This window comes from Balaenoptera physalus (genome assembly GCF_965194825.1).
Source record: "Balaenoptera physalus genome assembly, chromosome: 5".
NCBI classification, from domain to species: domain Eukaryota; kingdom Metazoa; phylum Chordata; class Mammalia; order Artiodactyla; family Balaenopteridae; genus Balaenoptera; species Balaenoptera physalus.
The window spans coordinates 19,006,069-19,032,262 of NC_138884.1; the positions used below are offsets into that span (position 1 = coordinate 19,006,069).

Sequence of the window (26,194 nt, forward strand, 5' to 3'; positions counted from 1 at the left end):
ATATCTTAAGTTCTTTAAAGGGGTTTATTTAGCTGGAATCTTTAATTTTTTCAGGGAAGACTATTCACAGTATTGCTGTAGTATTGGCTGTATCAATACCTAGAAGACATGTAAGCCACTTTAGCCATACTTAGTTCTCATTGGGCAGACATTCAGTTGCTTTATTCTAAGCTGGCATAATGAAAATGGATTGAAAATTGTACCAAGCATAGTTGGTATGCAGATGGTTGGCCTGGTGTTAAGGAAACATTGGAGTTAAGGCCTGGAAGTGAAGGATGGCAGTAGCATGCCTACCGTGCTGCCATGGTGGGATTTTTGCCTCTGGGCTTGGTGGACTCAGACTGCGGTCCTAGGACCTGCCCTGAACTTCTCCCTTCACTCCCTTCCTTCCATCCCTGACCTTTTCCTTGCTGACAGTCTTACTACCATAAGCATCTCTGCTGTAGGCTAGACTGGAAGAAGGAAGACAAGAAGCTCCAGTCTGTCTCGTCACTTTTGCCAGTCACGTCTATGAGGAGGAATAGTTTGGAGAGGGAAGGAAGAGAAGAGGTTGAAATTGCTGACTGAAGTTAGGTTTCTTAAAGTAACGTCATGTGCCTTTGCTTGCCCCATTTAAAAATTACCCTGGATAATTGGGAGTTGAGCCCATAAATAAGTACATGTAAGTGGAAAAAGCTTCAGAAAGACTGTAGTTAGTCCCTCACCCTGTTTTAGTGTGTGCCCTGATGTCTTGTTAGTCACTGTATTAGTTACCTGTGGCCACTGTAACAAATCCCCCAAACTGAGTGCCTTAAATCAACAGACATTTATCCTCTTTTAGTTCTGGAGGCCAGAAGTCCAAAATCAGTTTCATTGAACCTAAATCAAGGTGCTGGCAGGGCCACGCTCCCTCCAGGGGCTCTACCACATCACTCTGATCTCTGCCCTCCTAGGCACATTACGTTTTCCTTTTCTCTGTGTGTGAACCCCCCCCTCTTCCTCCTTCTTACAAGGATGCTCGTGATGATGGCATTTAGAGCCAACCTGCATAATTCAGGATAATTTCCCTATCATAAAATCCTTAATTTAATCGCATATGCAGCAACCCCTTTCCCGAATAAGGTAACACTTTACAGGTTCCAGGGATTTTATTATTGCTGCTTTCACCCATCACTCTTCCAGCCCCCTTTTTGTCTTTTATTAAACAGGTGAGTGATTGTTTATCCCACTGTTCTTTGAGTTTTCGTACCTCATAATCCAATGCAATTTCTAAGCAGTATATCCACCAAAACTAAAGTTGTGGAGTTTTTTACTGACGTCTCTGTTATTGTTTTTCTACTATGATGAGGGGTCTGGAGGTGGATGTGTTGAGACTTGGAACAGCAGCCCCACAAAGTCATTAGGGACCTAGGCTTCTTGGGGTGTGCTTGTCGTTTTGCAGGCACAGCACTGCTACTTCACTTCAGGCAACATCTCCGGGTTTGAAGAGGGGAAAGGACAAAGAGTAAGAGATAGGTGTTTCTTTTCTCAGAAGCTTTGCAGAAGCCCCACCCAACAACTGGGCTTACACTTGGTTGGCCAGACTGGGTCACGTGTCCACCTGCAGCTTCAGGGAGGCTGGGAATGTTTTTAGCAGTGTTCCCACACCTCCACTCTAGCAGGGTTCTTTGGCTGTTGAGGAAAGGGGAGGATGGCTATGAAGCAGGCAGCTTGCAGTCTGTCCTGGAAAGTGATGAAAGCAGTTCACATTTCCTTCTACAGCTACAAGGCTTTTTTTTTTTTTTTTTGGCTGCACTGTGCGGCATGTGGGATCTTAGTTCCCTAACCAGGGATGAACCCAGGCCCTCGGCAGTGAAAAGGCGTGGAGACCTAACCACTGGACCACCAGGGAATCCCCTAGAAGGCTTTTGTGCATATGATCACATTATCTTTGTTTCTTCCCTAACGGTTGTGGAGAAAACCTGCTTAATGCTGGGTATGGTGGTAAGTACTAAGATGTCATACATTGATACTTGCTATGTGCTAGACACTTTAACTATTTTTATATATGTTAGTTGCATTATCTCCTTTAATCTGGTATGTGATCTTCTCCTGGAGAAAATCAACCCACTTTATAGGTGGAGCAACTGAGGATCCATTAAACTGGTAGTAAGTATCGTCATTTCCTAGACTTAAAGGTAAAATTTTAGAGCTTATAATGGTATAGCTAATACATGCATGGTACAGCTTAATCACACCTGTGTTTTCTAGTTCCAGGTTTGGTGCTAAATCAGTGCTTTGAATTGAGTATGCGCAAACCACGCCGCCCGCCCCTGCCCCGCCCAGCCCCGCCCAGCCCATTCACACACTGTAAAACAGTCAGTGAGAAAGCATGACCTGTAGTCAGGTAATCCTGGTTTTGAGTCCTCTTCTGCCAGGTACGGTTCTGTTATGTGATAGACAAGATTACCTAGTTTATCTGTGCTTCAGTTTTATCATTTGTAAAATGGGGACAGTGCCATCTGCCTCGCAGGGTTTTCGTGAGGATGAAATGAGATATAGGTGTATAGTGCACATATATTTAGCAAATGATAATTTACAGTTTTTACTATGGTTGTCTTCCTATTATAATTCAACACTGAGTTTTCCTTTCTTATGTAATGCAGCGGTCCCCAACCTTTTTGGCACCAGGGACTGCTTTCGTGGAAGACAATTTTTCCATGGACCAGGGTGGGGGGGGGGTGGTTTCGGGATGATTCAAGCGCATTACATTTATTGTGCACTTTATTTCTATTATTATTACATTGTAACATATAATGAAATAATTATACAAGTCACCGTAATGCAGAATCAGTGGGAGCCCTGAGCACACTTTCACTTGGAACTCACTGATAGGGTTTTGATGAGTCTGCAAGCAGCTGATTGATTATGGTCTCTGTGCAGTCAGACCTCTCTGCTAATGATAATCTGTATTTGCAGCCACTCCCCAGCGCTAGCCTCACCTCCTCAGCTCCACCTCAGATCATCAGGCATCAGATTGTCATGAGGAGCACACAACCTAGGTCCCTCGCATGCACAGTTCACAGTAGTGTTCACGCTCCTGTGAGAATCTAATGCTGCTGATCTGACAGGAGGCGGAGCTCAGGTGGTAATGTGAGCAATGGGGAGCGGCTGTTAATACAGATGAAGCTTCGCTTGCCCACCTGCCCGCTGCTCACCTCTTGCTGTGCGGCCTGGTTCCTAACAGGCCACAGACCGGTACCGGTCCATGGCCCGAGGGTTGGCGACCCCTGATGTAATAGGTTAATACTGAAGAAATAATTTATTCCTTTTTAGTTCTTGGGACTTTTCGATTAATCTTAATAATGCTTTTTGTGGTAAAATCATAGAAAAATATTTGTTTTTCTACTAATTTCCTATAACTCCATGGTGGGGAGGAATTGATTTTTGTGCCAGTTGTGAGTGGTTTTTGTAGTGACAACAGATAGGGGTAACTCTAGTTTCCTTCCTGTATTAGTTTTCTATAGCTGCCAAAACAAATTACAACAAACTTGGTGGCTTAAAACAACACAGATTTGTTATCTTGCAGTTCAGTATGTCTGACACAGGTCTCGGGGCTAAAAGCAGGTGTTGGCAGGTTGGCATTCCTTTCTGGAGAGTCTAGGAGAATCTGTTATTTGCTCTTTTCAGTTTCTAGAGGCTCCTTGCATCTCTTGGCTGGTGGCTCCCTTCCTCTGTCTTCATAGCCAGTAATGTAACATCTCTGTGGCCATGCTTCCATCATTACATCTTTCTCTGACTCCTTCTGCCTCCCTCTTCCACCTCTTAAGGACCCTGTGATCGCATTAGTCCCATCTGGGTAAACAGTGTAGTCTCCCCATTCTCAAAGTCAGCTGATTAACAGCTTACATTCCCCTTTACCTTAGTTGTAAACTAACATATTCACAGGTTTTGAGGATTAGGACACGGACATCTTTAGGCACCATTATTCTGCCTCCTATATCTCCCATCCTCCCCAAAAGACTGAGCTCGGTTTCAGCTTCAAAACTGGAGAAGTCTTTAATGTTGCATATACCTTTTTATACAGTTGAAGTCTATTGAGGTTGTAGGTTGTAGTAGGAGGTAATGGGTTAATCTGGGATTTTTGACTCAACTGCTGCTGGTTGTGGAAGATGCGAGGGGAGTGATGGGGAAGTAGTGAAGGTCGGGCCCTGGAGGGAGAAACCAGACTTTCTGAGGCTGTTGGGTAAATCTCTAGGGAAAGCAGCTTTTAGCATCACTGGTGTAATGGGTCTTGATTACTACATAGTCCTAGGGATTTTTTTTTCTCCTTCTATTTTTTCCTTAGCTTTCCTCTTATTCCTGGATTTTTTTTGTGTGTTTGCAAACTCAAAACGTTTGTAGGAATTTGTGAAATTTCTTAGTATTTGTAATGATTTATTTGAGTAATTTTAAATTCTTTGAAGGAAAGGCTATAAAAATCAAAGCATAAATAAAATCTATGTCTGGTTGAATTCATTTTTCTAATTTATTACTTGAGTTCATTACTTGAATTCAATTTACCACTTGAATTCATTTTCCCAATTCAGTACTACTTACTGGTGTCTGAACTATGTCACACGAACATGTTTTCCCAACTAATAAGTCTAGTCTTTCTAGTTATTTATTTATCCATTCTGATCAATATGCAGGTGTTCACTGAAACTCCTCCATGTGCCAGGCGCTCTGCTTGGCTCTGGAGATATAGTGGTAAACTTGACATAGTCCCTTCCCTCATGGAGCTTACAGTCTAGTCTAGTAGGGCTGTCAGCACGTAGTAAAGAAAGTGGATATGACTAACTGGGAGTCAAACTACTATAAATCATGGAAGAATCTGCAAAATTTTCCTTATTTTTATTTCCCCCAGCGTATGACTACTTCATTGGTTCAGAGTTCTTTTCAAATACTTCAAAATAATTTGATGACATAAAATTGAAATATAACTATGGCTACTGTTTACAATATTGACTGACGTTTTTTGGCTTATTTGACGTATGTAATCTGAAGTTTAGGTTGCTTTATTTTATTTTATTTTTTTAAAATTTTATTTTATTTTTTTATACAGCAGGTTCTTATTAGTTATCTATTTTGTACATATTAGTGTATATATGTGAATCCCAGTCTCCCAATTCATCACACCACCACCCCCCAACACCCACCACTTACCCGCCTTGGTGTCCATACGTTTGTTCTCTACATCTTTGTCTCAATTTCTGCCCTGCAAACCGGTTCATCTGTTCCATTTTTCTAGGTTCCACATATATGTGTTAATATATGATACTTGTTTTTCTCTTTCTGACTTACTTCACTCTGCATGACAGTCTCTAGATCCATCCACATCTCTACAGATGATGCAATTTCGTTCCTTTTTATGGCTGAGTAATATTCCATTGTACATATGTACCACATCTTCTTTATCCATTCGTCTGTCGATGGGCATTTAGGTTGCTTCCATGACCTGGCTATTGTAAATAGTGCTGCAATGAACATTGTGGTGCATGTGTCTTTTTGAATTATGGTTTTTCTCAGGGTATATGCCCAGTAGTGGGATTGCTGGGTCATATGGTAATTCTATTTTTAGTTTTTTAAGGACCCTCCATACTGTTCTCCATAGTGGCTGTATCAATTTACATTCCCACCAACAGTGCAAGAGGGTTCCCTTTTCTCCACACCCTCTCCAGCATTTGTTGTTTGTAGATTTTCTGATGATGCCCGTTCTAACTGGTGTGAGGTGATACCTCATTGTAGTTTTGATTTGCATTTCTCTAATAATTAGTGATGTTGAGCATCTTTTCATGTGCTTCTTGGCCATCTGTATGTCTTCTTTGGAGAAGTGTCTATTTAGGTCTTCTGCCCATTTTTTGATTGGGTTGGTTTTTTTTTAGTATTGAGCTGCATGAGCTGTTTATATATTTTGGAGATTAATCCTTTGTCCGTTGATTCGTTTGCAAAAATTTTTTCCCATTCTGAGGGCTGTCTTTTCATCTTGTTTGTAGTTTCCTTTGCTTTGCAAAAGCTTTTAAGTTTCTTTAGGTCCCATTTGTTTATTTTTGTCTTTATTTCCATTACTCTAGGAGGTGGATCAAAAAAGATCTTGCTGTGATTTATGTCAAAGAGTGTTCTTCCTGTGTTTTCCTCTAAGAGTTTTATAGTGTCTGGTCTTACGTTTAGGTCTCTAATCCATTAGGTTGCTTTATGAAATGAGTTTTAAAATAGGCATTATCATTTTTAAGCTTTTCCAAATATTTAATGTAGTGAAGTTACAGATGTTGATTTTCGCAAATAAAGTTTCCAGTAACTATTTCTTATATATAATGGTCTTTAAAATATTTCTAATTAAGGAAAGCCTGGGGGCTTCCCTGGTGACGCAGTGGTTGAGTATCTGCCTTCCAATGCAGGGGACACGGGTTCAATCCCTAGTCTGGGAAGATACCACATGCCGCGGAGCAAGTAAGCCCGTGCGCCAGAAGTACTGAGCCTGTGCTCTAGAGCCTGTGAGCCACAACTACTGAGCCCGCGTGCTGCAACTACTGAAGCCCATGCTCCACAACGAGAGAAGCCACCGCAATGAGAAGCCTGCACACTGCCATGAAGAGTAGCCCCCGCTCACCACAACTAGAGAAAGCCCGCGTGCAGCAATGAAGACCCAGCACACACAAAAATAAATAAATAAAATAAATAAATTTATTTAAAAAGAGAAAAAGCAAAGGAAAGCCTGACACTAATTTTCATGTTTGTTCCTTTCAGGAATGTTTTAAAGGAAGCTGGGCTACTCACAAGTTACTACATAAGAAAGCAAGTAAGTAAAGTCACACATCTCTATACCATTTTTCTTAGAAGTGGCTTTGTGCAGAAGACAAGAATTCTTCCAGCTCTGAAAGCGTATATTTGAATGTTCTGACAGTATAATCCCAAAAGCTAGAATTAGGACATTTTTTGTTCTTTGTGGTATGTAATCATTTAAATTAAACGTGACTAATATCTCTGTTAATCTTGTTTCACATATGTAACATGAAAACATGAGATGGCTGCCACGAGTGGGATCTGGCTTGAGCAATACCAGAGGACGTCCTAAACTTTTGGCGTCTGGCACCCTGTTTCCTTTGCTAGAAGTGTTTGTGTGTTGTAGCAGGGGCGCACGAACTATCTGGCTTCATTTAATCAAATCGCTTTTGTTCTTGTTTAGTTTCAATTTCAGTTGCTTTGTCTAACTCAAAATTATATCGCTTTTTTTTTTGGTGTTTTAATGTTATTACTTACAGTCTAATGTTTAATTTTCCTTTTTGAAGTTCCTTTTTGAGACACCACAAAGTGAAACTATTGGCTGCTTTTTAGCTATTTCTGTCAACCACACTGATCTATTGCTGATTCGAATGGCCTTTCCTGCTTTGGCGACTCATCCTATAAATTCAAGCCGTTAGCGTGGCTAGCTCATGACAACTCGTCACAATTACTTGAAAATTGACAAGGGCTTTTTTTCTTATAGCACTGCCATCCTTATGGGTGGATTGGCAGATAGTACATGGTTCTTGGTATAAGGTTTTCTTTCAACTTACTGATCTTGGTATATTTAGTTCATCTACTTTATATTTTTAAGGAATTTGCTGATTTAATAAAGTTTGGTAGATTGTTTTATATGTGTATATACCTTAAAAATCTCATTGAGGTCAGTTGAACCACCATTTGAAGGAAAAGGAAATAAAAATTTAAAAACATATATTCTGTGGTTGTATAAAGTGAAGTCTACATTTAATGGAAATGCTAGGCTATTGTGGGAGGAAATGTGGTTAGATATGAGGAAAAATGATGTGAATAAATGAGTTTAAAAAGCATAAATGACAGGATTTGCTACTTCCAAAGTATAGAGATAGGTTTAAACATGCCATTTTATTCTATTCACTTATACTTTAAATACTGTATATCAAATGTGTTAGGTATTTTTAGAGCTCTTTGAGCCAATTATTAACATTTTATATTCAGGAACTTAAAAGCACAGCGAACTGAAGGATTGAGGTGAAAGAGTATGTTACTAAAAGAACTTGGGGCTTCCCTGGTGGCGCAGCGGTTAAGAATCCGCCTGCCAATGCAGGGGACATGGGTTCGAGCCCTGGTCCAGGAACATCCCATGTGCCACGGAGCAACTAAACCCGTGAACCACAGCTACTGAACCTGTACTCTAGAGCCCGCAAGCCACAACTGCTGAGCCCACGTGCCACAACTACTGAAGCCTGTGTGCCTAGAGCCCGTGCTCCGCAACAAGAGAAGCCACTGCAATGAGAAACCCGTGCACCGCAATGAAGAGTAGCCCCCCCCCTCGCGGCAACTAGAGAAAGCCCGCGTGCGGCAACGAAGACCCAATGCAGCCATAAAGAAAGAAAGAAAGAAAGAAAGAAAGAATGGGTCTCTACTCCAAGTGTTTGCCAACTCATTGAAGTGTGCTTGTTTCTTCAATATTGGGTTTCTAGGATAGAGCTATTCCATTATGACTTACACTGCAAGAGAATTAAACAGCTGGTGTTCCCTAAGTAGTTGTTACTGCACTGGACTAAGACGGTTTGTGTTTTACTTATACCTCTAGAGTTTAGTATGGTGCCATGTTTCAGATTGTGCCCTCTTGGATCTTAGGGGATGATTTCTTCAGTGGGTGAGCCTAATATTCTTGATCACTTTGGGCTGTGTTGGGTAGAGTCAGCCCTCAGCTGCCAGCCCTGTGTCTTTCACACCCTAATAAATTGACCCCACCTACCATTGTGGATGACAGTCCTAGAGGAGGGAATGGTGTGGGGAAGGGTGATCTCCAGGGCTAAGAAGAGTATTGAGAAAGGGATTAGGGGAAAAGAATGTTGGGCTGGGAAGGAGCCAGGGCATCTTCAAAGATAGCACCTCATTCCAAGAAGTAATAGTGAAATAATGTAGCAAACAGTTCATGTGCACTGATCTCTAATTAAAGATGACTGATTTATACTTATGTTCATGAGGGATATTGGTCTGTAATTTGCTTTTAATATCTTTGACTGGATCTGGCATTAGAGTAATCCTGGACTCATAGAATGGGAAACATTTCCTCCGCTTCTATTTTCTGGAAGAGGTTGTGTAGAATTGGTATTATTTCTTCTGTAAATGTTTGGTAGAATTCACCAGTGAAATCATTTGGACCTGGAGTTTTCTTGGTTGCAGAAGCTAATCAGACCTTAGGAATATTTCAAGTGTGAGTTAAATGACTCAAGAGCAGAATTTACTTTTTATGTGTCATAGTAAAGAAGACCAGTTAGGTTGTAAAGCCCTTAAATGCATGTAATCCTGATGCTTGGGTGCATATTTCTTACACATATCTCCTGCCAGAGTTTACACAGTACCATTTGCCTTTTGTCTGTCTGATCTGTAAAAGTTGTAGCACTTCACATCTCAATACTCTATTATTTTACACTTTTTACACTCACCACTGATATACTCATTGTGTTTCTTTGCCTCCCATTTTCCTGAAGTAAAACGTGGACATGGTTGACAAGTATTTTTTGAATAGCCAAAGATATGATATAAAAACTCGTTTTAAAAAAAAAACACACAAAAGAAAAACCTCTGTGGGATTTCCTGGCGGTCCAGTGGTTAGGACTTGGCGCTTTCACTGCCGTGGCCTGGGTTCAGTCCCTGGTCGGGGAACTAAGATCCTACAAGCTGCGCAGCGCGGCCAAAAAAAAAAAAAAAACACCTCTAAATAATACTTTTTATTCTACTCTTCTACCCTTCCAAATTAGTGTGCTTGAGTTTTGGATTGCGGAGGGAAGGTATTAGATAATATTTCAGAACTGGTTCCACCAAGCTTTGTGAGCACGGATGACTCTAAGCCTCACTTCCAAACTGCCGAAATCATGCATTTATTGTGAGTGTTAAATAAACAAATCTATGTAAAGTGCTTGGTGTATGTACAGTGCATAGTAAGTGCTCAGTAGCCATTTAATAATCATCTCTGGGAGAACTGAGTCAGGATTGTGATCAGAAAATTCTCTTCCAGGCAAAGCTTAGATATGGGCAGTTCTTTGGTGGCAGCTGAGGCCACCTGCACAGAACCTTTTAAAGAGGAAAGAAAGAAAGGTGTGCTGTACTTGGTCTTGGTACCTGATCTTGCACACATCAGGTACTCTTTGACACCACCTGCAGCTTACCTGGCCCTGTTGCATTGTGATGTTTGAAAGACAGCTTACAGATGTTTGCTTATGCTGTCCTATGCTTTCACAGTCATTTGAAAAAGACCAGTTAGTATGCAATTTTGTTACCGACCCCCAGTCCAATTCATGTTTATTAGGTTTCTATTACGTATGTGTCTGGGACTTAGGGGCTTAGATCAATTGATCCGTAAATAGTTTACATTAAGTAAAACTTACTTCGGAAGAGAAACTTTCCCTAAGTAAATTATACCTAGAGACTAGAAAAGAGCTTGCCATATTTCATTCTTATTTAGATAGCTTTTGGGTTATATTATTTGTTGGAGGTCTGCTTTCAATTCTCTTGAAAATCGATTGTGGAAGGTTCAGAATCCAGATCAGTAGGAAGCTTTGAAAGATTTTACATCCTTCGTTTTCCCTGCACCCTCCCTTGGAGTATGTTAAAGCAAAAAGCCTGCATCTTGATTGCTGTTCTGTCCTGTTTCTGGTGAAAATTATTCTTGAAGTTCATGATTCATACAGAAGCACTTGATGCAATCACAGCTAAGGCAGGTGTAAGTTGGCCTGCATTTTAAACTATTTTCTATAATGTTTGACCCCAGTGGCAGTGAATGGAGTCCATTTCTGTTCTGGAATGAGAAACAGCTTCATGTGAATGTTAATGTCAATAGGAAAACTTTCCTGAACTTCATAGGGGAGAAAGATATCTAAAATTTAGTAGTGTAGTAGAGCTTTCCTTTCTCATTTTTTATTCCTTTACTTTTTTTTCTTTTGGCTGTGCCATGTGGCATGAGGGAATCTTATTAGTTCCCCGACCAGGGTTTGAACCCATGCCCCCTGATTGGGAGTTCAGAGTCTTAACCACTGGACTGCCAGGGAAGTCCCTTCTATTCCTTTACTTTATATGTAATATTATAATTGTATTTTCTTCCAAAATAATCTGAATGGATTGGTTGTATTTTTGCATTCTTTTCAATTGCCCCTCAAGGGCCTTTCAATCCCAAGTTGACCACATGCTCTTTGGAGAGAGTACTGGACTGGGAAGCAGTATTTCCACATTTCTGTGCCCATGTGAACCATCTTGCCTCAGTTTCCTCATCTGTAAAATGAGAAAATGAGATTAGATTGTCTTTTTCTGGTTGTTGATAACTAGTCACCATGCTGTACTTTATATCCCCAGGACTTATTTATCATATGACTGGAATTTTGTACCTTTTGATCACCTTCACCCATTTCACCATTCCTCTTTAGCTTAAGATGATATGATTCCATCTGTCCAAAATCAATTTTAAATAGATTGCTTAAAGGGAGGAGTTTTTTCCTTGTACACTTCTAAAATTATTTGAAGCTTGCCTTTTAAAACCTGTGATAACATTACAATAATCAGGAAAACGCTGGTGTGCATTGGGACGTGTATAGGCTGCTACTTGGTGTAGGAGGGATTTGAATTCCTGCTGTTTAAAGTCTTAGGTTAGTAGTTTTATTTTGGTTTTTGGATAAGAACTGCAGTTAATGTGCTCAGATACCATTGAGGGTAGGTTCTGTGTGAAGATTTTTAGGTGTATTTCAGTAAACACAACATTATATATTATTAACTAACCTGGTAGTAAGGTGTGTGTTTGATTCTTAATTTTTCTAATGAATTTTCAGTAACTTTCTATTGATTGTTCCCCGTATCTTTGCCTTTTCCTACTTCCTTCTATTACCTACTTCTTTCTGTTACCTCCTTCCTGAAAAAAGGCAAATGATACTCACAAAATTTTCTAAGCAACTTAAAATGTTGACTTGAAAGTCATTCATCAGCTAAGTGAGAAGTTTTTGTTTTTTACTTTAAATTTGCTTTGGGATTATTTAGAATCTGTTCTTTTAGTAAAAGCACAGAATCCATTTGTAATATCTGCTCTCAGTTGGGAAGTTCTCCCCAGGCTCAAATTTTGTATTTCAAAAAACAGGCTTCCTATAAATTGACATTGCAGAGAGAATACATTTAGTATTTACTCGAGAAAAGGAGTTCAACTATGAGCTGTTCCTCTTCAACATTGTGCAAAAAAGGAGAATATGTTTAGTTTGGGCTTTTTCTCCCAAGACACTTAGATCTTTGAGGAGTCGAGAATATGTTTAGTTTGGGCTTTTTCTCCCAAGACACTTAGATCTTTGAGGAGTCATAGGGCTGTGGACATAGCAAGAAAGCAGCAGCTTTGGTGACTTAGGTTAGGGTAGAAGTTTGCTGGATTTTGTGCCTGGGCTCTTTGGCTTGGCTTTCAAATAGTGATAGTTAAAGTATGCTGCTGCTCAGTGGCTTGACCACTGAGGCGTTTCTTTCTCTCGTTCATCTGCCCGTCTCCCAGAAGATGAAAAGGCCAAACGAGAATCTGTGTCTCCCTGGACTGTGGAAGGTGATACCAACACTGACCCATGGGCAGGTTATCGATACACTGGTAAACTCAGACCACATTATCCACTGGTGAGTAAATAAGGTAATAAAAATTTAACATTCTTTTAAACCAGTTTTCATAATTTTCAGTTTCCTAAAAATGATGCTCATAATTTGTATTCCAATTATGAATCATGTGATCAGGATTAAGTTTACATTCTAGCTTGTTAACTTTTATGGTACATTATTTAGAAGTTAGTAGGGATAATTGGCAATCATGGATGAAGTAGAAAACTTTTAGATGAAGGATTCTTTAATATTTAAAAAAGAATGAGGTAGAATAGATATTTTTTAGACCAACATAATGGTAGTGTATATTACTACTTTTCTAAAATTGTTTTAGTGTGATATACTTCTACCTTAATTTAGATACGGCTTTTCTGCCCTCCTGTTCCTTCCTGTGTTCTTGGCAGGCTGACTTCAGAGTCTTAACCTAGGAATTGACTGAAGTTGAAATTTATTTGTCATTCTCAAATACTTAAATTCTTTTTACTGTTGTTTTCTTTTTATAAAAGAGATACATCTTTAATTTTTAAAATTTGGAAAAATATCAAAAATATAAGAAAGTTTAATTGTAACTCCCAGAGATAGTGTCCAGGAACATATTGGTGTACATTTACTTTGAGACATCATTTTGTTACTGATTTCGGTTCACCAATTTGTTTGGAACAACACAGGCACCTTCCTTGTCTGCGTGTAATCTTAAATCTTTAATGGCTTCTGTCACTCTCCCCATTCCTTACATATCCTGGGAAAGGGGGTGGCATTAGCACTAGGCTCGATCTTCACAAAATAGATACGTTGTGATATTTAAGATGTCATTTAAAACTTTTTTTTTCATTTAAGTCAGCGGTCCCCAGCCTTTTTGGCACCAGGGACTGGTTTCATGGAAGACAGTTTTTCCACGGGGCGGGGTCTAGGGGTGGTTCAGGCGCTTCTGTGAGTGATGGGGAGCGGCAGGTGAAGCTTCACTGCTCACCTCCTGCTGTGCAGTACAGGTCTGTGGCCAGGTGTTGGGGGCCCCTGATTTATTTTATTTTATTTTATTTTATTATTTTTTTAATATCTTTATTGGAGTATAATTGCTTTACAATGGTGTGTTAGTTTCTGCTTTAAAAAAGTGAATCAGTTATACATATATGTAATCAGTTATACATATACATATGTTCCCATATCTCTTCCCTCTTGCATCTCCCTCCCTCCCACCCTCCCTCTCCCACCCCTCTAGGTGGTCACAAAGCACCGAGCTGATCTCCCTGTGCTATGCGGTTGCTTCCCACTAGCTATCTATTTTACGTTTGGTAGTGTGGTGTTTATTCCCCCACTTTTATTTTCTTTGTTAGTAGATTTTAATAATGAAAGTTACTTTCATGTTTGAATCGGATCCATCTAACCTCTTTGTTTTTTTTCAGATGCCAACAAGGCCAGTGCCAAGTTATATTCAAAGACCAGATTATGCTGATCACCCTTTAGGTAAATTTTGCTATGCTGTTTCTTCATATTTCAATTTGTGGGCTTGATGGCTACTACAGAGGAAAAGAGTGCTTTTTTAGTAGAAAATTTTCAGTGCGGGATTTCTAATAAATGTAAATATGTTTTTTCAAGGCACACTAGAACATTTGAGAGAATTAAAGATTCTTTCCTCTCATTAGAAATATAATCAATTCTGAAAACATTGTTTATGTGGCTGTTAAAGGCTACATTCAACATAATATTGTATTTTGTGTTGTTATATCAAATTCTAGATTTTAAAAAAGTTTTGATTTTAGCATGTTCTCCAACCTTAATTAAATAATATCCATTTAGGTAAAAACAGATGGTGGAGGCCTTGAATGCATGCCTAACTAAAGACTGGACTGTAGCAGTAATAGAAATAGTAGTAATGGTGATGATAATGGTAGTAATGGTGATGCTGATGATTCTATAACTGATATTTTTTCATAACTGTGTGTCAGGCACTGTGTCAACATCTTTACATGTATTACTCCATTTAATACTTTCAACACTCCTGAGATGGGTTCTATTGTCTTCTCCCTTTATGGTTAATGATAGTGAGACATGCAGAGAAGATAGGTACTTTACAACATAGGCTAAAGTTGGATTATGTGAAATTACTGAGTTTGCTTGTCAAAAATGGTTGAATGTGGTTTAATCTACTGAGCTAAGCTACCTTTGCTTTTTTCTCAAAGAAAAAAAGGGAACTGTATTAAGTCGTTATGAATATAATTTGAAAATTTAGGTAAACTCCACTATTTCAGGTAAATTGAAGGAAAAGAGTCTGAATGATAGAATACTGTTGAGGATGTATAATTTCATTACACTGTATTTAATATTCTTGAATATAGTTTTAAATTGTATTTTTAAAGAGTACATAGATAAGGTAAATTGTAATAGTATAAAATGTTGCACAGTGAAGTGAGTACTTTTCCCCTGAAGTAATCACTATTAATGATTTCTTGTAGAACTTTTCAGAGATATTTGTTGTGTGTACACACATTAACACCCCCCCACCCAATTATACATGAAACGAACAAACTATATACACCTTTTCACCTTGCTCTGTTATATTTTATGTTATAAATATTCCATATTATCCCATATAAAACCATTTCTTTCTTTTTAATGACTGAAGTATTCCATTATGTGGACATGTTATAATTTATTAAAACAGACTCCTAATAATGTATGTTTAGATTATTTCCAGGTTTTTACTTCTAACAATTTGACTGCAGGAACTGTTCTAATCACATATTTGTGCACATGTTGAGAGTATTTCTATAGGTTAATTGCCTAAAGTGAAATAGCTAGATCACAGGATACATGCATTTTTAAAAAATTTGAGAGGTATTACAAATCTCAGAGATTTTTTTGCCAGATAAAAACATATGAGAGTCTCTTTCCCTGTATCTTTTTTTCTTTTAAAATAAATTTATTTATTTTTGGCTGCATTGGGTCTTCGTTGCTGCACACGGGCTTTCTCTATTTGCGGTGAGCGGGGGCTACTCTTCCTTGCGGTGTGTGGGCTTCTCATTGCAGTGGCTTCTCCTATTGCGGAGCACAGGCTCTAGGCACGTGGGCTTCAGTAGTTGTGGCACACGGGCTCAGTAGTTGTGGCTTGCGGACTTTAGAGCGCAGCCTCAGTAGTTGTGGCACACGGGCTTAGTTGCTCCCTGGCATGTGAGATCTTCCCGGACCAGGGCTCAAACCCGTGTCCCCTGCGTTGGCAGGTGGATTTTTAACCACTGAGCCACCTGGGAAGTCCTCTTTTCCTGTATCTTCCCCAGCTTAGCATGTTATCAAGTTTTGCGATCTGTGGTAATTTGAAAGATGAAAAATGGTATTTTGCAGTTTTTTTAATTTGCATTTTTAAGTTATGAGTAAGGTTGAGCATCTCTTTATTTTTAAAAATCATTTGTATTTTTTTTCCTTTTGAACTGTCTATTCATATCCTTAGACTTTTTTCCCCCCACTTAGATTACTTAGTTTTTTCCATACTGACTTATAAATGCTCTTTCTGTATTAAGGAAAATAATCTCTTGATGTATGTACTATAAAATGTTTTCTCCCAATCAAGCAGTTACATTTTTGTCTTTGTAACATTACATTTATGACAAACTTTCAACATTCTTCTGTAGTAATATTTATCAGTGTTTTCTTATAAGGTGCCTATGGCTTTATGACCTAGAAAGACCTTTTGGGTTCAGAGATTATAAAAATATTTTCCCATGTTTTCTTCTACTATTTCTATGGTTTTACTCTTCTTGTGTGTGTGATACAATTTTTGGTCCATATGAAACTTATTTATCTTTAGGAGTTAAGTAGGGATGCAACTTTATTTTTTTCCCAGCAGAATATCTGGTTGTCACATCACGAGTTATTTTTAAAAATTAGTCTTTTTCTTACTGATTTAAAATGCAACCTGTATCACTATATTAAATCTTCACGTCTTTAGGTTTTTGGATTCTGTTCTGTTTCATTAACCCATCTGTCTGATCGTATGCCATTGCCAAACTCTTAATTATTACAGCTATATCATGTTTTAATACTTGATAGGCCTTGTTGCCCCGCCTTTCCTCTTTTTCAGAATTTTCCTGGCTATTCTTGCATGTTTGTTTTTCCATGTGAAATTTAGAATCAGCTTGTCTGGTTCCCAAAAATGTCCTGTTGCCATTTTTTATTGGGATAGTATTAAATTTATAGACTAATTTTGGAAGAATTGACACCTTTACAATATTGAGTCTTCCTATCCAAGAACAGGGTATGTTTTTCTTTCCTTCATTAGGCCTTTTAATGTTAAGTTATTCCTGGATACTTTATCTTTTTAAGTTATTCTTGTGAATATAGTATCTTCTGTATTTTTTGCTTGTTTGTATATGGGAAAGTTATTGATTTTTATATATTTTTCTTATCTGCCAACTTGCCGAATTCTTATTTCTAGTCATTTACCAGGTATTCCCTTGTTCTAGGGATATATAATCATATCTGAAACTGATAAGGATTTTGTCCTTTTCTTTCTAATTTTATATGTCTTGTTTCTTTCTCTCGTTTAATACATCTGCTAATATTGTCAGAACAGTGCTAAAAATACTAGTGCTGATAGTGGGCATTCCATGATGTTGGTTCTTGGCTTGAGATTTATATTTATCATGTAAAAGTGGTAGCTGGCTATGTTATCAGAATTATCTTTCTAGATGATCATTTACTTTTCATTCCTTAATCTATGGCTATGATGAGTTATATTAATAGTTTAATATTGAACTATCCTTGCCTTTCCAATATGAATCTCACTGAAGTCGTGGTGTACTATGTTTTTTGGATTGTTTGATAATATTTTATTTGGTATTGTTATATCAGCATTTATAAAAAGAGTAGTTTATGGTTATATTCTTTTTGTCAGATTTTGAAATAATTATTATACTGGCTTTAATGCTTTTAAATGTATGAATAACTTCAATTAAGCTAATTTTATTAGTGAAAATTCTTAGGGCAGTATTTTTCAAACTTTTTTGACTATGACCCAGAGAACTGTATTTTATAGCATGATCTGTGTATATGTGTGTGTGTATAAATTAACAGTCGAACATTTTACAACAGCACTTACTTGCTTACTTACTTACCCTGTATGATATAGTCTATTATTTTCTATTCCATTTATTTACTATAAAAAAATATTAGTCATAGCCCACTAATAGCCACTAAAGAGTCACAAACTGCCGTTTAAAAAACACTGACTTAGGTTCCAGTTTCAAAAAATAAATGAGTGTAATTAATTTATCAGTTGTAGATAATATACTTGCTTCATGAGATGATGATCATGAAAACAGTTATAAATTGTATGGTGCTATTCAAATGTGAATCATTTACTGACCTTATTAACACACTTCCTGTCAAATAATAAGTACTTCATCTTGAATGATTTCTCATAGACTTGGAAATTTGTTCTTTAAAATTGTTCTTTCAGTTTGTTTAGCAAATTTCATGTTGAAAGTATTTTTTCAGAAAACCTGACCTGGACCCTCCCATATTATGAAATACCATTGTGTGAAATAGTGAGACCTATTATTATATCATCAAGGGGATAATTATGCTAATATATACTACATCTTTTTGTTCACTTTGGTTTACTTACTGATTTTCTTTACCAGGAATGTCTGAATCTGAGCAGGCTCTTAAAGGTACTTCTCAAATTAAGTTACTCTCATCTGAAGATATAGAAGGGATGCGGCTCGTATGTAGGGTAAGAGTTTTTTTCTCCCCGCCATGGGATAGAACATGTTTAAGTAGTTATAACACATGAAGTCAATGATTTGCTCATTTATAAAGGTAGCAAATATTACATAGTAAAACTGTGACTAGCCATATTTACTTTATTTTTAAATTTATTTATTTTTTTGAAGTATAGTTGATTTACAATGTTGTGTTAATTTCTGCTGTACAGCAGAGTGACTCAGTTATACATACATTCTTTTTTATATTCTTTTCCATTATGGTTTATTCCAGGATATTGAATATAGTTCCCTGTGCTGTACAGTAGGACCTTGTTGTTTATCCATTCTACATGTAATAGTTATTTTCTGTGGTTCTTTGAGGAAAATCATTCATCTATTCTTTTATTTCCCTCCCTTCCCTTCCCCATTGTAGAATTGTGAGAAGCCTCAAACTTCATCAGTTCATTATTGTTTAGGTTACTTAGGATGTACATTTTCACATAGAATTCAGTCAGACATACTTATTAAGCTATTTTCTAGTTAGCCCAATTTTATTTCTATGTTTACACACACATGCATACACATTTATTAATGAGTGTTAGAAATACATACAAATGGTTGTAAAATGAAAATTCAGGATTATAATATTCAAGGTGAGGTTCGTCTTATTAATATCCTACAAAATCTAAGTTAGTCCAAAGGGTACAGATTTCTATTTCTATTTCTATTTCATTTCTTCTTGAATGTATGAAGTGTTTCTCTTTTACAGCTTGCCAGAGAAGTACTGGACATTGCTGCTGGGATGATTAAACCAGGTGTAACTACTGAAGAAATAGATCATGCTGTACACTTAGTAAGAATTTTAATTTTATGCTTTGAAAAATTTTTTCATACTGTTAGATGTTTTAGATTTCTAAAAATTAAGTAAACCTAAGTTCTGAATATCTACACTTGGCTAATTTGAAAGCAAATTTTTCACTTTGTTTCAAGTATAGAAAGTATTCAACAGTCATTAGTCCCATCTTTAAGTATCTGTGATATTGGGGTCTGAGGTAAGCTTGAAATATCTTGTTTCTGAAACCTCACATTTCATAACATTTTAGTTTAGCTTTTATACGATGATTAGCTTTATTAGCGCTTTAAGTAAATCACGCTACCACATGCATCAAATATTTTGAAATAAAAAAGAATATAACTTCTGAAACTAGATTAGTAGGAAAAAATCTTCCTTTTTATATCTGTAATAACAGGGCCACAAACAGACCAGATACATGTTTGTAGTAAATATTGGTATAGGTATACTTTTAAAATAAAGATAGCTTATCCACCAAAGAGAGACCTTAAAACCCTTTAGTAAATAAATATTCATGATCATAAAAAAAAAAACAAAAAAAATTACCCTACAGTAAATGAGTACACACATGGTATGATTAGGTTGTTCACAGTTGAAGAGCAATAATTAGTTAATAAATCACATGGAAAACTAATTAAACCTGCTCTGGTAATCAAACAAATGCAAGTCATAAAGACCTACTAAATTAGTTAAGTATTTTAAAGATGTTTATGTCCATTGCCTATGGGAAGATGGTGAAATAGGTACTCCTTTGCATGGTGGTGGTATTGTAAATTGGAACTATCCTTTTGGAAGGAAATTTGACAATGCGTCTTGAGCTATAAAAATGTTTAGAACATTTTTTTATTTGGAATTTTAATCCTGATTTTTGGGTATTGTTCCATATGTTATAAAGTACAGTTGACCCTTGAACAACACAGGTTTGAACTGCATGGATCTTCTTTTTTTTTTTTAGTATTTATTTATTTATTTGGTTGCACCAGGTCTTAGTTGCAGTGGGCTCCTTAGTTGCAGCTCCAGGGGTCCTTAGTTGCTGCTCGCCAGCTTCTTAGTTGCGGCAGGTGAGCTCCTTAGTTGTGGCATGCATGTGGGATCTAATTCCCTGACCAGGGATTGAACCCGGGCCCCCTGCATTGGGAGCGCAGAGTCTTATCCACTGCGCCACCAGGGAAGTCCCTGCATGGATCTTCTCATATGTGAACTTTTTTCAATAAATATATATATCTACTGTAAATGTATTTTCTCTTCCTTTCGATTTTTTTAAAAAAATTAATTAAAAATTTAAAAAAATTCTTTGGCTTCACCACGTGGCATTCTTTTTTTCTTATGATTTTTAAAATAGTATTTTCTTTTCTCTAGCTTACTTTATTGTAAGAGTACAGTATATAATACAAAGAATTATATAATATAAAGAATACAGTATATAACACATACAAAATATGTGTTAAACTGTCTGTTATCGGTAAGGTCAACAGTAGGGTATTAGTAAAGTTTTGGGGGAGTCAAGTTATATGTGGTATTTGGACTGTGCAGGGGGTCAGTGCCCCTCCCCCACCCCCTGTGGCCCCAAGTTGTTCAAGTGTCAGCTGTATGTGGTATGCATTAATAGCAGTTTGAATGCTTCCTATAGGCCAGGTGCTCTTTTACGTGCTTCTTTTATTAACTCATTTAATTTCCCCAGCAACTCTATGAGATAGATGCTACTGTCATCTCCATCTTATAGGCAAGGAAACTGAGGCAGAGAGAGGTTAAGTTGCCCAGGGTTACACAACTTGTAAGTAATGGAGTTGGCATTTTCAGTCAACGCAATCTGCTTCTGTGTGCTCTTAACTAGTATTTATACTGCTGTAAGAAATACAGAAGCATATCGTTAAATATAAGGAAAAATGATAGGCATGTAGTTATTGATCATAATATTTTTTTGTAGTTGAGGAAACTAATATAAATTTTCAATAATAGAATTGCCAATAAAATTATAGTACATTCCACAAATTGCATTTTAGGCAACTATTTTAAAATTATTAGTATGAAGACTGTGGCAGTGTGGAAAGAGAAATTATGTATGCTATGACTACCACTGTATAAAAATATCCAAGTTAAGTAAGACTTATTTGTGGAGAACCAGATCGTTTTCTTAGAGATTCCTTTGTTATTCCACATGAATGTAGTGGTTAAAATGTCTCAGGGAATACTTTACCATCTCTTAGTTATTACTAGTATTTATTTTAATTTTTATTACTTTTATTTTATTATTAGGGATAGAGGCTTGTTTCTATATAAGAAATTATAATTACATTAAATGTGCACATTAATTTTAAATTTAAAATTTAAATAATATGTTTTTCATAAGGAGTAGGTAATTCTAAAATAAAATCTTCGTATAGTGACATCTGTATATGTTTGTAAATATTTGAAATATGTGAATTTTCTTTTCCTTTGTGATTATCAAGTAAACTGGTTTGCCTGTGGTCTGACTTACAAACCCTACTATTTATCTACTGTTTAAGGTAATAGCTACTAGTATTTCTAAAATAAAATCTTAAATAAGTTCTTCATTAGGAGCATTTTTACAACAAAATTTTCCACATTTTTCAAATTTTAAAATCTGATTAATTGTATACAGATTAACTTTTTCTTTTGCACATTCCAGATTATTCTCTCCGTATTTTTAATTTATTATAGGCATGCATTGCAAGAAATTGCTATCCTTCTCCCCTGAATTATTATAATTTCCCAAAGTCTTGTTGTACTTCAGTGAATGAAGTGATCTGCCATGGAATTCCAGACAGACGGCCCTTGCAAGAAGGTGATATTGTTAATGGTAAGAAATAAGTGTGACTTTTGTCACTGTTAGCAAAGAAACAGCAAGGCTTTGGGAGTCTAATAGTGACTTGCATTTTCTTCACTTGCTTCCTGTCTTTAACTTACTTTTTTCATATTTAAAACTTAAAATAAATTGAAAATCTCTGGAAACCTATTTTATTGTTTTAAGATATTTAACTGCTTTCAAGGTGCTTCTAGTATGATGTGTTTGATACAGGTTCTTTAATGCAGATGATCATTATGTGATTGGTAAATAGGGGAAAGATGTCAGTGAAGTGTGGAAGTAATGTTGATTCAAGTGGGATTTTTTTTTTCTTATTCCTTTTAGTCCACTATTGGTTTTGAAGAAATCAGGGCAGGCTTTCTTACAGATAAAGAGAAATCATTAGTAATATATGAAGCTCTTAAGAAAAACAGCTAAAAATTCTGCAGAAGTATTGTCCTTGATGTAAGAAGTTCAGAAAGTGGCTTTAGGGACCACTGTGTTAAGCTATTTTGGGAAACTCCAAGTGCAGAGAAAGAAGCTGCAAAAAACATTTTCCTCTGTGATTGAAAAAATGTTGATGAATTAGGCTCCCCTCGATGGTATTTTTAATATTGATGAACTTGGTCTCTTTAGTAATCAGATATCTTCAAGGATCTATATATCAAACAAGGAAGCCCCTGAGCCCAGGTGTTAAAGGCTACAGAGAATGGACCAGCTGTGATGCTGGCTGTGAATGGTAGTGGGGACTTGACCAACACTGTTTTTATATGAATTGTTTTTGCTTCAGTTAGAGTATCTGTTTATAAAGTTCTGTAAGTTTTGAGGGGTCTGCCCAATGCTGTTTTTCATATATAAGCCCTATTATTTTTATTACACACATAATGTATGAGGTTTTTCAGGAACGTGTGTGTTGTGCTAGAGCCAACACACCTATACTGCGAGATAAGTGGATTGAAAATTTATGGTTTAAGAATACTCATTTAATGTGCTCCGTAGGATACACTTAGTGTAGTTTAGTGGTGTAGTGGTAATCTGTATTTTTAAACATGGGAATAGTCACAAATAAGTGAAAGGCAAATGAGTCTTTGAAAAATAAGGGTAGAATAGTGTAAATGTTTCTATTTATTGATTCACTAGGATGAGGAAAAAGTTGTTAAAGATAACGAATGAAAGCAGTATTTCCTGTTTAATGTCAGAATGTGGCAAAGTCCTTCATTTAATGTTCTTAACTTGGGTCATTGATCTTGCATGAATGTATCCGGGGATACATTTTTCTTCTGCTGTAAATGATCTAACCACTGCTGTAAGAGTATTAAAGCCCACCGTCTGGCTTGTGCTGTGAGACCACGGACCTGTTTTCCACAGTGAGTTCAGTTGCATTACAGACAAGAAGTGTCTCTTGGGCATTAAGTATGTATTCATTGGTGGCACTTGCGAATGCAGAAGTTATCTTTCTCATTAAGCTGCTTGATTCTGTCATGTTGGCGAAAGTTAACTTCAATTTTGAGATAAAAAACAAGTGTGGTCTTTATGTTTGCACATTCTTTTGCAGTGGACATCACTCTTTATCGCAATGGTTATCATGGGGACCTGAATGAGACGTTTTTTGTTGGAGACGTGGATGAGGGAGCTCGGAAACTGGTTCAGACCACGTATGAGTGCCTGATGCAAGCCATTGATGCAGGTCAGGCTCAGTGCTGGGCACCCGCTGGTGCTACTGTGTGGTGTGGGCCTTGAGTGACCTGTCACTGTACTGTGCATGCCTCATCCCTCCCAGCTGTGCCTCTACCCTACCTGAGTTAGCTTTGGGTTTGGCAGTAGTAGGTTTAAGGATGATTTGGGAATCTGTTGATGAGGATGGACCGGATTATTGCTTATTCCTTTGACTCTTCTATGATTTATCTTCCTTTTCTCTGGCTGATAAATGAGGAGGAATGCGTGGATACTTTTTTTTTTTCTAACGTCTTTATTGGAATATAATTGCTTTACAATGTTGTGTTAGTTTCTGCTGTAAAACAAAGTGAATCAGCTATATGTATATATATATATATCCCCATATCTCCTCCCTCTTGCGCCTCCCTCCGACCCTCCCTATCCTACCCCTCTAGGTGGTCACAAAGCACCGAGCTGATCTCCCTGTGCTATGCAGCTGCTTCCCACTAGCTATCTGTTTTACATTTGGTAGTGTATATATGTCAATGCTACTCTCTTACTTCGTCCCAGGTTCCCTTTCCCCCTCCCTGTGTCAAGTCCATTCTCTACGTCTGCGTCTTTATTCCTGTCCTGCCCCTAGGTTCATGAGAACCATTTTTTTTTAAAATTCCATATATATGTGTTAACATACAGTATTTGTTTTTCTCTTTCTGACTTGTGGATAGTTCTTGAGTGCAACTTTTCTCCTACTTTTTAATTATGTTGTGAAAGAGTGCGTTAGATTATAAGAGAAAAATGAGTGATCTTACTTTACGCTTGCCTCTCTTTTTTTTTTAATCTCTCTTCTCCAGAGGTGTCCACTTTTTTTTTTTCTAAATAAATTTACTTATTTTTGGCTGCGTTGGGTCTTCATTGCTGCACGCAGGCTTTCTCTAGCTGCGGCGAACGGGGGCTACTCTTCGTTGCAGTGCGCGGGCTTCTCATTGCGGTGGCTTCTCTTGTTGTGGAGCACGGGCTCTAGGCACACGGGCTCAGTAGTTGTGGCTCACGGGCTCTAGAGCGCAGGTTCGGTAGTTGTGGTGCACGGGCTTAGTTGCTCTGTGTCATGTGGGATCTTCCCGGACCAGGGCTTGAACCCATGTCCCCTGCATTGGCAGGTGGATTCTTAACCACTGCACCACCAGGGAAGTTCCGAGAGGTGTCCACTTTTAACATTTAGGTTTTTTTCTCTGCAGTACGTTAATACACACATAGAAACACACATAACTGTATGTATGTGTTTAGTTAGGTTAAATGGAATCATAAGATTTGCGGTGTTCTATAATTTGGTACTTTTCAACCAGTAATATCGTAGAGGTCTTTCCATATTAGAATACGTACGTACCTGCATGCATAGATCTCCATTCTTTTAATGGCTATATATTATATTCCACAGTATAAAAATTTCTACAACTATTCCCCTGCTGGATTTTGGTGTTTTCCATATATCTTGCTATTGCAGTGAATAATATCTTTGGGTAGAGGTGTATTTCTGTGGAATTTTTCTCACATACAACAGTTCATGCAGGTTTTTTAAAATTTATGCAGTATCTTGTGAGGAAAGAGAAGGAGAGTCTTGTTGCAAATGTTAACAGACTATTACAAAGGACAGTTTGAGGGCAAATAACGTTTCAGTTAAAATCCACAGCATTTCAACCTTATTGTTCAGTGTGTTATCCACCCCCCACCCCCTGTTAAATAAATCTGATATATCATCAACAATGTATTGGACAGGACAGGGTTCTTAGGCAAACATATAGGATATGATGCAATTTTTACTAATTTAATGAAGTCAGAGGAATGAAAAATGAAAGCATGTGATTATTTTTATATATCAATGTGAGATATTCTTTTTTTTTAAATACATGTTTTTTTTTTATTTTTTATTTTTTTAAAGTTTAATTTTTTTTTTTTTAAATTTATTTATGGCTGTGTTGGGTCTTCGTTTCTGTGTGAGGGCTTTCTCTAGTTGTGGCAAGTGGGGTCCACTCTTCATCGCGGTGCGCGGGCCTCTCATTATCGCGGCCTCTGTTGTTGCGGAGCACAGGCTCCAGACGCACAGGCTCAGTAATTGTGGCTCACGGGCCCAGCTGCTCCGCGGCATGTGGGATCTTCCCAGACCAGGGCTCGAACCTTGTCCGCTGCATTGGCAGGCAGACTCTCAACCACTGCGCCACCAGGGAAGCCCTGTGAGATATTCTTTTCCTTATTTTTCACTGTTGATTATACTTAAAAACTTTGATATTCTCTGTGGTATTGTGAGATGAGGACTTTAATATTTAGTTTCTCATTTTGGAAGCTTTAGTTTTAAATCATTTTCAGGGTTTCTGTGTTCAATGTTTATGTCCCTTTTGCTTCTCTGTGAGTTGATTGAAATAACCAGGCAGCTGGAATGTTGTTTTACAGTGACGCAGGAATAAAACTTGCTAAGAAACTACAAGAAACCAAAGTCTTCATTAACCGTAGACAGGAAAGAATAGAAGTTGCTTCATCTCTGGAAAGTGCTATTAACACTTCTGTATGTATCATTCCTGCCTC

At 37.4% G+C, this 26,194-nt stretch overlaps 1 protein-coding gene across 4 annotated transcripts in view; it reads left to right on the plus strand.

Annotated features, from left to right (window-relative positions):
* METAP1 (methionyl aminopeptidase 1) overlaps nt 1–26,194 on the plus strand; it is a 68,407-nt gene that overhangs the window by 31,004 nt on the left and 11,209 nt on the right. For all 4 annotated transcript variants that reach the window (XM_082461809.1, XM_082461808.1, XM_082461807.1 and 1 more), the window contains 7 exons: nt 6,745–6,796; nt 12,509–12,624; nt 14,007–14,067; nt 18,240–18,331; nt 19,072–19,155; nt 21,838–21,976; nt 23,517–23,648. In XM_082461809.1, coding sequence (XP_082317935.1) covers nt 6,745–6,796; nt 12,509–12,624; nt 14,007–14,067; nt 18,240–18,331; nt 19,072–19,155; nt 21,838–21,976; nt 23,517–23,648 — 676 coding nt within the window. The remainder of the gene's footprint in view (nt 1–6,744; nt 6,797–12,508; nt 12,625–14,006; nt 14,068–18,239; nt 18,332–19,071; nt 19,156–21,837; nt 21,977–23,516; nt 23,649–26,194) is intronic.